The sequence below is a fragment of the Primulina tabacum genome, chromosome 14 (assembly GCF_025594145.1).
Source record: "Primulina tabacum isolate GXHZ01 chromosome 14, ASM2559414v2, whole genome shotgun sequence".
NCBI lineage: Eukaryota > Viridiplantae > Streptophyta > Magnoliopsida > Lamiales > Gesneriaceae > Primulina > Primulina tabacum.
In genome coordinates, this window is record NC_134563.1 from 32,469,034 (window position 1) to 32,482,998 (window position 13,965).

Below are 13,965 nucleotides of genomic sequence, written 5' to 3' on the forward strand. Positions count from 1 at the left end.
GTTTTCATAAACCGTCGCTATTAGCGACAGATTAATCTAAGCCGTCACTAATTGCGACGGTTTACCCAAAACCGGCGCTAATTGCGACGGTTAAATCCTTTAACCGTCGCAAATTCTCTATAAATATCTACATTTCCAGTCCATTTCCATCCACAACACTTCACACATGCGATAAATTCTCTCTTTGAACGCTTTTAGTTTCAATTTAAGGTAATTTTTTGTATTTCAATTCTTGGAAATTTCTTAGTGTTGGTATATATCATGAATTTTGTTAGCAATTGTAGTGTAGGTCGTTTTCCACCATTTTTTTGCACGTGCACAGTGCTTCGATGTCTTCTATGACCAGTTTGTAAGTTTTTTATTTTTATAGATTTATACATATTTTAATTTGTTTTTATGGTAAAACTAAATTTTTTTAATTAAATTATAAAACAAATTTTTTTTGAAAAAAAAAAAACAAATTAGCGACGGTAGTTTTGAATACCGTCGCTAATCAGGAAAACAAAAATCTCAGCATTTAGCGATGATTTTATTATAAAACCGTCGCTACGTAAAAACTGTCGCTAATATAGCGACGATTATGTTTTCTCGCTAATCTAGCGAAGGTTTGAAAACCGTCGCTACACCGTCGCTAATGACGAGCAACCGTCGCAAAATTTAGCGACGCTGACTTTAGTGACGTTGTGATAAACCGTCGCTAAATATCATTAGCGACGGTGTATTCGGCGCACAAACCATCGCAATTTTTTTTTTTTTTGTAGTGTTTTACTATGAGTTAAATATATGCAGCAGAGCAAACAATTAAAAAGTTAGCATTCGGATAAAGATTATTATCTCTTAGAGAAAAAACAATTTAAGGATTGTTCAAGCTGAAGTTACTTAAAATCCAAAATAAGATTAATGTGCCACTTGCTTTAAAAAAAAAAAAAAAACATAATGTGTTCAGTCCGTGTTAGAGAAAAAAGTTGATGCACTATATGATTTACACAAAAAATTATGTACTATCTGAGTTTACATATCTTTTTATTAATGAAAATGCGTTCAAATCATTGAAAATATGATATTGATATATGATATTTAAGTACAAACTGTTTACATCTAAAACAAAAAATAATATTAAAATAATATTTTGAGTTTAAAATGAAACAACTATATTAATATCAACACTTTTTATACTTGTTTGATTACTCAAATACCATATATCTAGTACCAGATGTGAAAGAGTTGATATTCAAATATCATATTTTAATATTATATATTCAATATTTTAAATTGATTTTCATATGAGAAAAGACAAATCATTAATACGAATATTTTTATACACGTTTGTGTGCTAAAAAAACATATATTAATATCATATTTGAAACATTTGGTACTCCAATATAATATATTGGTATCACATTTTCAATATTTTGTAATGATTTTAATTCAAGAAAAGATATGTGTCACTAATATCGATATTTTTTATAAATGTTTGAGTATTCTAAAATATTTTAATATCAGATCTAAAACATTTGGTACTCAAATATCATATATTAGTACTATATTTTTAATATTTTGTACTAATTTTCATTCGAGATAAAAATGTTAGAATGAAGAGTGCATAAACATTTTCTTGTTGATCAAGGAGAACAAATATGTACTTTTTCTAACACACGCTGATGTCAAATAAAGGTATGATGTTGAGGATTTATTGATCATTTCTTCAGGATAAATGGTATAGCAATACTTACATCTAAATATATATGTCCTAGTTGATGCTTAGCATTCGGATCAAAGGTTATTATCTTGTAGACATATTTTAAGTATGGTTCAGGTTAATGTTTTATAATCAGACCGATACTCGAATTGATTTATCTTAAAATAATAGTTTAATTGGACGATCAGACTAGTTCAATCGGAGCGAATCATCATTTTATATATAATAATAATAACAATAATAATATATTGTAAATTCTAATTATATCAAATGTGTATATAAATAATATAAAATATATATTTGCCAAAATTTAAAATCTAAACAACAACATATATAATCAAAATGTGAAATATAATTACATATGTATTTTAAACAAAAAAATTACAAATAAAATAATCTATAATATTATTAAAATAATTTTTAAAAAAAGTTCAAAATCCAAATAATCATATATATATATATATATATATCCAAAATTAAATTTAAGATCTTGAATATAAGAAACAATTAAATTCTAAAAATAATTTCCTAAAAAGTAAAAAAAAAAGTTGAACTGATTCGACCATTAAAATGGTTTTTAAACGTCTTGTTAGACTCTTGTTTGTCATACTAAGGTTCTATCATTTTTCGCTCTCCATTCTTCTGTAGAAAAAAACTCTCCCCGAGCCATTATCTTCAATCAATTGATTAACTCCATTAATGGAGATTTGTGATGAGTCAGATTGAATCTTAACATGGTATCAACAGTATTCTATTTCCTCAGATTAAACTCTCCAGATCACTTAAATTTGTAATTCATGGAGGTTCATTTAGGAACGATTGGATTCAACGATCCTCTATACTTACACCCATCGAGATACTCAAGGATTCTTGTTGGTTCAGGGTCCCCTCCTTGGCACTGAGAATTATGGTGTCTGGAGTAGAGAGATGTTTTTGGCTCTACAAACGAAGAACAAGCTTGGATTCATTGATGGCTCCTGTGTCAGTCTAGCAACCACCAATCCAACCTTGCATCAATGGGAGAGATGCAACACTCTTGTTTTATGTTGGATCATGAGTTTGGTGTCAAAAGAAATTTTCAGTGGAATTATCTAGTGCAACGATGCATCCAAAGTCTGGGAAGATTTGAAGGAAAGATTTGACAAAATCTGTGGTTGAAGAATTCTTTCTTTGCAAAAGGACATTGTTCATCTATCCTTGGGCTCATATTTTATCTCAGTATTTTTTTCAACGTTAAAAAGGTTATGGGATGCCCTTGTAACTTTTCCCTTATGTCAGTGTGCAAGTGCTCGAAAATATCTCGACCATGAGGAACAACAGAGGCTTATTCAATTTCTTATGTGATCGAATGGTAGCTATGTTGGATTGTATATATATAATATATATTGGGTTTTGTGTGTTAATGGGCTTTCCATGTGTATGAATGAAAATTGGGAAATTATGAGTTTGTCCACACAGGAAAATCAAGGAGGTATATATAGAATAGTTTATATTATGTTATACTTTATGAAAGTGTGAGAATGATTAGTTTCGAAGCTCTCTCTCATGCACGCCGACGCAAGGAGTGCAAATCATGGGCCGGATTTGAACTGAAAAAGACTTGACTTGTTTGAAAGCATACAAGCATGAACTGAGTGTGTCGAATATCAGACCGATCAAGGCAAAAATCGCATAGCTAGGCTACACAACCTTTTACAAAAAAAATTTCCTTCCACATGCCTTGAGTGTTGAATAGATGACTTGCATTTCAAGGATGCTCTTTCAGATGTCATGACGAGTCTACAACATGAACCAATCGTGGAAAAATTTTGGAACTATTGAGTTTCATAGCCTCTTACAATGAAAATGTATCGACTATGGGTTATCCAGATTTTGGGCTCCCTCGTAGGCCTTGTCCCGTCTTGGGTTCTCACTGGAGCCATTTCTCTCACGGCTTTCCCATGCGTCATTACTCGTAGAACTTCTCCAGCCCAGACACTGAAACTTTTACCTTAACAGGATTAGAACCCAATACCTCCTGGATTTATGTAGATCTTGGCAGCAATTCTGATAGCAGTTGAGCTAGTAGCCCAACTGCCAAGACCTATATAATTTTCGTTGGAGCTTCGAATGGACAAATGGTTGACTGTGGTTCAAAATTACATTTTCATATGGCTTTCATTCCTTTGTAAAGTACGAATTCCATTATTGGGATACCTCATGAATTAGAGCTTTTGGGACAAGTTTCTAGAATGGTATCATAGCCATGGGTCATGGATCCAAAACCTGGTGCTATGTATTTCAGTATGCTGGTAGGCCTTTATTCTATATATATTGTTTTTTAGGCATAATTTGGTACACATGATAAGATAAACATATGATATATAATATAATGATAAGTCAATGATAAATAAGATGTAGGATATTATATTTAATATTTGGTATGATTTTAATAAGAATGATTAAATTTATATATTAGATTGTAATGACAAAATTAACATTATCATAATAAATGTTATAATTTCAAAGTTGTTGCTTGAGTTCATATTTTTAATCTGTTTATATACCGACTGTGCTTGCATGATTTATTTATTTTTACCTAATTTTATATATTATATAATATGATAATTGAACCCTTGATTTTGTGATTCAAGTCAAATATCAATTTTTAAGATTAATCGAGTGATACTAATAATTTTATTGAGATTTAAAAAAATCATTTATATAATTATCTCGAGTTCATTTATATAATTATCATTTTATATAATATATAAAAATAAATAAAAATATTTATTTGATTTTAATTTCTACCTACTAGCAGAGATTTATAAAAATCATTTATATAATTATCATCTAGTGATACTAATTTAGAACATGATCATATATAGGGTTTATGATAAAATTATTATATCTCATAAAAGAGATATTTTATCCTTGTATAAATTATTTATCATTATCATGGGCTTTCTAAAAAGATATCAAACGTATGATACAAATTTGTTTTTGTTGTAAATTGTGACCATTTCGGATTGTATCCCCATGAATTATAAGTTGCGAAGTTTAATTCATACTGACATAGAATTTTGACATAATTAATTATTTTTTATAATATTTAAGTTATCAATGATGACAAAAAATACAAATAATTTATTTAATACTCACAGGTAAAGTAATTATTTAATTATTTTTAGAATTTGAAAAAATAAAATACAAAATATGGTAGTTATAAGTTGTAATAAATTTAATAAAACAGGTTTTTATATCAACTTTTATAGGATGAAATAAGGGTTTTTCTTTTTTTTTTTTGTTAGTCTAGACAAATGATCAAGGTTGTTAAGGGTCGAAAATTCTATAGAAGGACCAAATCGGAGAAAATTGAAAGTGAGGGGTGGATTCGAAGAATTAACGAAAAGTCGGGGATGATTTTGAGTTTTACCTTACATTTTTTTTAGTATGAGTCATATACACCAATTATGTGTTTATTACGTATTAATCTGGACTCAAAATACAGCATAAGATTTGAATTAATTAGCTGGACTGCATGCTTTGTTCTTGGCTATCCACGGGCTTGTGTAATTTCTTGATAAGATCAACACTTCCATTGTCATTCACCACCAACAAGTTGCATGGAACCTTTCCTGCATAGTATTCTATGTTCTTCCTGTCATGGTACCTGTTATATGGGGAAAAAAAGATTCGAGCAATATATTCGGGAAAAAAATTTGATTTCAAATTATTTTAGGTTGTATTTGGATGAATGAATTTGAAATCCATGAATTTCGATTATAATTTTATTGTTAACAATAAAAAAAAATGTTAGTTCATATCTTACTTATTTACACGTTAGTCACACAAAGTAATTTGAATTTTAAATGCATATGTTGTTTTTGTGAATTTGAATGCCTTTTTATTAAAGATCCGAAACCCGATCTATCCTTAAAACTATTTTATCCACACAAACGAAGACTCGGTTTATTATTGGAGGCAAAACTAGAGGATGGGAGGTGCAGGGGGTTCATCGGGCTTAACTTTTTTTGGGGGTTTCTTTGGATTATAATTTAACAAAAAACATCGCTTTTACTGTATTATTTCATCGATCACAAAATCTCTTATGAGGCTGTATCAATTTTGTTAACGGGTCTTTAACCCAACTCAGTTCTTGAAAAATATTACACTTTATTTCAAAATAAAAATTAGTAGCTAGGTTTCTTGGATAATGATATTCTTAATGGGTTTCAAGCAATTTTTCCCCAAGTATCAATATTCTACGCACACAATTTTCCTAATATTCAGTGTAGATATACAGTATTTAATTATGTGGGATGTTATATCGGCACACACCTATCAAATAATACCAACGTAGCATGAAGACTGCTGATTTGCTCTAAAACAACTAGTTTCAAAGGATGCCCCATTTCAGTTCTGATCTCAGGTACTACCTGAAAAAATAGAGAAAAAGAAAACACTAAAAACTAATACTTTGAAAGCCAATAATATATATATATATATATATATATATATATATAGTTAAAGATTGAAATTTGGTCCCTAACTCAACTCCAAAAGCTAGCTTAAGGGGAGAGGATTGTCCAAGTTCCAATCTTAACGTGATATCAGAACTCAGGTTCCACCATTAGTGTGTTTGACTGTCCCATAATCGGGTCATTTGTAAACTTCACGCTCCAAACTGTTCATTCCTGGGCGTGGGGGTGTATTAGTTGTCTCACATCGATTGGATAAAATACCTGGGAGTTGTATATATGGTCTTGGACAATCCTCTCCCCTTGAACTAGCTTTTGGGGTTGAGTTAGGTCCAAATTCTAATCTTGTTTATATCATTGAAGGATCAACTGTCTATTTTAATGGATGTGGTAGTTTGAAAGGTTTCAGAGAGGAATACCCCATATCTTGCGCAAAGTTCCATTAACCTTTGAACTTTTTGGCATTTGGGATCACTCTTGCAATCTCTTTTCCCTTGAATAGAGTCCAAATTCCCCAGATTCAAACTCCAAACGTCACTCCATGTCTTCGAAGACACTACCGAGCAAAATAACAATTGGGGCTATAATTGTTTAAATACGATACAAGGATCGAAAGAAATAGTAAAAACAACTACCTAGTTAAGATATTTAGGGATCATACGTGGGATGTTGAGCCAAGGCATTATCCCCAGAATAGTAACAGTACAGCAATTTTCGAGGGTGAAATTCCGGAAAACCCATTCGAGTATATCGAACGAAAACTCCCTTAGAGCATCCATAACTATGAGTATTCGTTTCGGGTTGTCCAACGATCCCGGAGACTCCTCTACGATCACATCCTGCGCGAACTTTGTCTTCGGTATCGAAAAGCAACTACTCATGTTTCTTCTATCACAAGTTTTGTGTTGTCTGAAGAAAGTGCTAAATATATGATGAGGATTGAAAGGGTTAATTTTTTGGAAGCTTTCAAATTTACAAAAGAGCTTCTTGTTATAAACGGTATTCTACTTAGAATTCTTCGATCTCCACGAGACTATGTGCTACAAAGCAAACTGTGAATAATCCCAATCTCATTTATTCCTTGGCCTTTTGAGAATTTTTTTTTCATTACATAATTACTTTTTTGAAATTATATAATTTAAGACAAAAAATTGTGTGAGACGATCTCACGGGTTCGTATTTTGTGAGATGGATATCTTATTTGGGTATCCATAAAAAAACATTACTTTTTATGCTACGTTGTACGTGTGATGGGATAAGCAAATGATTAGTAATTAGAGTGATTAAAAAATGAGATATATGGATTAATAGTATAGTGAGATAAATAACATGGTGTTTGATATGATTTTAAATGATGGATTAATTTTGTAAATTTTATTGCAATGACCAAAATGCCCCAAATGTTAATTAAATATATATTCTTAAAATAATTGAATAGATAATAAATAATTATAATTATAATTTATATTTACTAAAATTAATTTAACATATTTATTAAAAATAAATTTATAAATATTCATTTACTTTAATAATTAAAATAGCAATAATATTTTGAATGTTAATGTTAAATAAAGTTTAGTAATAATTACAATATTATTGTTTTTTAAAATAATTATAAATATTCTTAAAATAATTTGATAGATAATTAAATATTTATAATTATAATTTACATTTATTAAAATTAATTTAAATATATTTATTAGAAATATATTTGAAAATATTACGGTAATCATTAAACAAAATAAATTAGAATTTAATAAATATTTATTTTCATAAAAGAATTAATTAACAAGATTAGAAATTTATAAAAATTTAATTTAAGATAGATTTGCATTACAATTTACTTTCTTTAAAATGATTGAAAATAATAAAAAATATATGAAATTAATTTATAAAAAAATATAATAAAAATTTAATTATTATATTAATTTATCATTATCACTATTCAAGAATTATACATTATCACACCTTTGAGGAGGGGATATTTAATCACACAAATAACATAAATAGCTAGAGCTTTCAATCATAATCAAGGGCCTCCATGCTAAATTAAAAATGAACCAAACATGAGATAAGTGATGATTATTTAATAATCATTCTCTTATCATGGCTACCAAATATAGCCTAAGAGTATTACTTTTTATCGTGAATATCGGTAGAGTTGACTCGTCTCATATATAAAGAATCGTGAGACCGTCTCACAAGAGACCTACTCTTAATTTAATTCGTCGGAAACACTTTTGTTTTAGTGGTTTGAGTCGAAGTTTATTCCTTCAATTTTATTTTATTTTTTTTTTAAAAGGGAAATAGTTTAATCATCTTCATGTTCTTCAAATCTCAAAATATAGTTTACCTAATTGGAAATATATAATATTAATTAACCACAAATAAGTGATGATATTCATAATAAATTAAAATGGACACTGTATTAGACAAGATATACAACCTAATTGCGGTGTCATTTTGTCTAGGAATTAAAATAGATGTATAATTAAGGGACAACCCATGCATGTGCAAAAATCAAACTCTTTTGTGTAGCACCACAGACACACTAACAAGACACGTCGATAAGCTGACCCCATCATTCTTTAAGAAATATTATGAAACCATTAATATTCAAAACATTTTAATTATTGCCCATTTTTAGCAACCACTTGTTTCTAATCGAAATAAAATAGAACGATCATATTATATATATATATATATATCAAAGCTCATGAATTCATTGCGACTCTTAGAAAAAAATCATTTTTGTGTACTTTTAAAACCAGTTATGTATTAGCTTCTTTTTAAAAAAAAAAATCCAAAAGCCGGTGCGATGTTGATCGTGCTACTATAAAAATGATACTAGTGACAAGTTATAGTGTTTGCAGTAACTTATTTTAAATGTTTCCAAACTTTTAGCAGATAGAAATGTTTAAAATTATACGTAGAAGCTAAAAAAAATTTAAAATACGCTCTTGGAAACAATACCTTATATAAAATATATTCATATTTCAGCTTTTCACTTGTATTTTGAAATAATACTTACTTCTCATTTTTCTGGATTTTCATTATGTATAAATTTAAGCACTTTTTTAGAAGCATGATTTATTGCAAACACTCTCTTTATTTGCTTCATTTTAGATTGCTAAAATCACAGCCATTTGATTTGTCGTAGAGGATTTAATCCGAAAAATTGGATATATAAAAAGTTAGGAATAAATCATCCCACTTTATTATGTGCGGAGTATATAATATGGGCAAAAATTTGTGTGAGATGATCTCACGGGTCGTATTTTGTAAGACAGATCTCTTTATTTGGGCCATCTATGAAAAATATTATTTTTTATGCTAAGAGTATTACTTTTTATTATGAATATCAGTATGATTGAACAATCTCACCGACAAAGATTCGTGAGATCGTCTCAATAGACCTACTCATAATATGGTCACGTAAACAATTAGGATTTGTTCCAAAAAAGTAACATCAATGGTTTATATTTATTGATTTTATATTCTAATAAAAATTGAACATTCACAATATTTGAATGCTTCAGGACTCATATCGTTATTTCTTTCTTGAGTGTAAAAAATAAAAGGAATGTTTAAATTCAAATCTTTTTGAATAGTAACCAAACAAAGACAAGAAAAATTCATTTCAAAAAAAAAAAAAAAAAAAAGAGTAACCAAACAAAGACAAAAACAATCGAATTTCGACTCACCAATTGGTCTATTGTAGAATAAAAAGTTTGAAGTTAAATTTTTTTAAATAATAATAATTATTATTATTCAGCAAATAACCTACCACATCTTGAAAAGTTCAAACCTTGGAATTTCGCCAAGCATAAAAGACTCAAGCAGTACAAAAATTAATAATACTTTTAAGCTGATTACGATGACCACACAATCAAAAGTAAAAATATAATTTTTATCTTTCAAAATTTTCCTTTTAGTGGACTGAATTTTGCTTTTTATTGATGATTTTTCTGGGTCAAATAATATATTTTAGCATCTGAAATTTAATAACAGTAGCAATCATAAAGCCCAGTTATCAATTAACATTCAAAAAGCATGTTCTTTCAAATAATAAAATATATATTCATATATACAAGAGGACAGTGATTTTATGTAAAAATTTTACTACAGATCTTATATTTAAATTATCCATTAAAATCTATTAAAATGAAATATTTTTTATTACAAATATAAATAAAATTAATTTTTTTTATCGATGAAAGTCTAAAATACAAGAGACATGACATTCTAATCTAAGGAATATTACTTAATTACTCTGCTTTATTCAGTCAGATTACCTGTTAGCAATATCCAAATTACTATACTGAAAAGGGGAGAAAATCAATTTAATTTATTTTTTAAAAAAAAAGAAAGAAAGAAAAACGAAAATCACCCCTTTGCAAAGGTGATCATAGGTTCAAACCATGACCTTGGAAGTTTTGGAGCTCCAAAACACTTTCATCGGGCTTGGGAAATGCCACAGCTTCCACTTCGCCGGCGAAGAGGTGAGCTCGGATCTCTGGACACCTGGCGCAATCACCGCCTTACTCGTCCCCGTGCTAACTGACCTCGATCTCGTAACCACCCTCGTGAACTCTTTGATTCTGTTGCTGCTATCAATATTGATTTCATCATCGTTACCGAGATGATCGAATTCATATCTCTCTTTCGTCTTCTTCGTCGCAATTTTTCTCAGGAACGACGGCGTACTGATCCGACGGCTAGCAGAACGGATGAAGGGGATCGCGACGGATCTGGACCGGCGGAAGGATGGTTCGGCCACGGAGAAATTAGAGGCGCGGCTGACGTCACCGCCGTTGTTGAAGAAGGAGAAGGAGAAGGAGGAAGAGGAGGATGATGCGGAGGACGTAGTGTTGGAAACACAACCGCATGGGCGTACGTTAGCGCAGACGGGGCAGAGGCTGCCGAGGCGGTCGCGGAGGCAGGTGGGGCAGACGCCGTTGCGCCGGCTCTTCGAGGGGTGTTTTTGACATTTCCATGGTTCTTCTTCTGCTACGTAGCACGCCATTTGCTGGCCCCCGGACGCTCTCTCTTTGCTATTTATTTGTTGATGTAAAACGGAGAGCAATGATTTCTATGCCATAAATAATGATGTGAATGATATAAAGTAATAGCATCAATATTTACACACCAAATCTTCTGCATGTACACACCACATACACAACTACTTTTTTTACGTGTACATATATATATACATATATGTGTGTGACAAAAAAAAAACGATGTTATTCACCTTTCATTATTTTTTCATGCAAAAAATTATGTGAGACGGTCTTACAGATCGTATTTTGTGATATATATCTTTTATTGTTCGTATTTTACTTTGTGAATAAGTTTTATATGTTATAAATAGCATCAAATAAAGTATTTAATATAAATATATAAATTTTATATTTCACTACTTCAAGAAATCGTAAATGATACGAAAGGAAGAGAAGTGATATATGGTCCCACCTACGCTCAAATTTGGCTATCGGGGATTGCACGATCACTAAACATTATATATAAACAAAATAAAATAAATCATTTACAATGCATTCAGTCCATGTCTTTTTCAACAAAAACAAGCAACAATAAATTATTTTAATAGTTGCTTGATATTTTTTTTAAAAAAATGAATAAAATGTTTTGTTCGTGATTTATTATATTTTTTTATTCATATTGTTTGGCAGGTTTGATTTTTAATTGTATTTGTAATTTTATTTTATTTTTTAGAAAAGAATTACTTCCAAAACTTGTATTCCAAGCTGGACTTCCTTAAAGCCCAGCATTTGAAATCTATCATCGTTTTAACCCATAATGCTAGGCCCATCTGATTACATTTTGATTTGCATTGAAGTATTAATGGGCCGCCCATTAATTATGGGCTTAATGTATTCAGCAGTCCATACCCATCTTTATTAAACAATCTTTTTGAGCATTACTTTCTACTTGGAATCGAACTCTATCCGCACAGCTACGCTCCACACCAGCACGATTGCTTTTCCAACTAAAATTTGGAACCTGGAGTTATTGCTACTCAATCAAGGAGATATGTTGCAAAAATATCTGAACTCAACAAAAGAGGAGCCGAGGAGGTGAAAAGAGAATTCCTGATCCTACGTTTCGGCGTAAGTCAAAGGGAAAGCACACCGATCGACATGGCACATCGGCCCTTATCTACCATTTCTCGATCGAACCGAATCCTAAAATGAATTCAGACCATTTTTGTTCACGTGTGTTGCAACCAGGATGTATAGGTTTAATCAATTTAAAAAGAGAAGATAATGTGCTGGCTGGATCTCCATCCTTCTACTAAACTTAAATTCTAACTCGAATTTTAATATTCGGGTAAAGACATGACACTGGCCTGTATAATACAAAAATAAATCAGTGTGGAGAACAGAAGGAAAAAATAAGTGGGCATAGAACTTATAACAAGAACAATGCCCCACTTGACAACTAAATTTGGGTGGTGAATTACTAATCTATCTTCTTAATTAAATATTTGTTGCTTTGTAGACATCATTCATTGCACAAGTACTAAAGCATAAGCATTATCTTACATATCAAAGTATATATGCCTTTGCGTTCTATTATTTGACAGTTCTATTATTTGACACTTCAGACAGAGTCTTATCAATTATTAAAGGCAAAAATTTACTGTGAGACGGTCTCACTGATCGTATTTTGTGAGACATATATTTTATTTGGGTCATCCATGAAAAAATATTACTTTTTATGCTAAGAGTATTATTTTTTATTGTGAATATCGGTAGGATTGACCCGTCTTGTAGATAAAAATTCGTGAGACCGTCTCACAAAAGACCTACTTATTATTGAATTCAATTGTTCTTTTTGGCAAGTGCCAATATATAATATATACTCACCTATAATTCTCGAGGAATAATGTAGAATGCCTTTATATATAATCCATGGAAAATTTCTCGTGTCTGCATGGAAACATCCGTTGGCGTATTTGTTTTGTGTGAATATTTCTAAAAATACATCAAATTATTTAATATTATGTTCTGTTACAACAGATGGCTTATATATATATAAATACCACATGTCTTACAGGTTGAACATGGTATCCTTGTTGATTTTTATTGATTCTCCTCAATTACATTATGTAAGTCTCTATTTTGCTCCCTCAAAAAAAAATTTTAATTAAAATTTCTCAAAATCTAATAAATGTCAAGAAAACTTATACAACTGTCTCATATTCGACGACGAGTTTTTTATGTTATCACTCACACGCACCCTGAAAAACTTATTAGAGATTATTATTACTTCAAGTCAATCACACTTAACTTTGGATTTCTTATGTGACGAACTCTAAAAAAAATACACATGATTGATATGAATAGTATTTTTTAAATATTTTCAATTGTACAATTGTATGCATGCACGGTCTTGGAATCACGATATCGGTTCATTCATGTTTTTTTCGCCTGAAATTATGTCAGGAGACGGAACTCCCGTTTCTTTTTAGGATCCGGCTTCACAATTTCAATAACCATTTTGTATTCTTTTTGTTGATAACCATTCAAGTCAAATACTTTTAGGATGTAATGTCCACTTTATAAAACCTATTTACTTTTAGTATGAAATTCTGTGTATGCCCCAAAATTACTATTTAACTTCACACTTGTCATTTTATTGAAATTTGGCTTTACCTTAAATTTAACACGTGTGTGTATAATATATATATATGTGTGTGTGTGTGTGTGTGTGTGTGTGTATATATATATTAACTCAGCAATTTATGTGCCATAGGATGTACAATTCGAGCACGCAATTGTACGA

The 13,965-nt window shown here is 30.2% G+C and overlaps 1 protein-coding gene across 1 annotated transcript; it reads right to left on the bottom strand.

Annotated features, from left to right (window-relative positions):
- Positions 1-5,145: 5,145 nt before the first annotated feature.
- LOC142523644 (uncharacterized) lies at positions 5,146-7,144 on the bottom strand. Its single transcript, XM_075627358.1, has 4 exons — positions 6,821-7,144; positions 6,579-6,715; positions 6,020-6,117; positions 5,146-5,351 (listed from the first exon to the last, which is right to left on the bottom strand). The coding sequence occupies exons 1-4, from the start codon at positions 7,038-7,040 to the stop codon at positions 5,207-5,209; spliced, it is 600 nt and encodes a 199-aa protein (XP_075483473.1). The 5' UTR covers positions 7,041-7,144; the 3' UTR covers positions 5,146-5,206.
- Positions 7,145-13,965: the final 6,821 nt, after the last annotated feature.

Coding starts and splice junctions, on each gene's coding strand:
- LOC142523644 (XM_075627358.1), bottom strand. CDS start 7,040: ATGAGTAGTTGCTTTTCGATACCGAAGACAAAGTTCGCGCAGGATGTG. Junction 6,118..6,578: donor AACTTTGCGCAAGATATGGG/GTATTCCTCTCT, acceptor CTATTTTTTCAG/GTAGTACCTGAGATCAGAAC. Junction 5,352..6,019: donor ACGTTGGTATTATTTGATAG/GTGTGTGCCGAT, acceptor CCCATATAACAG/GTACCATGACAGGAAGAACA.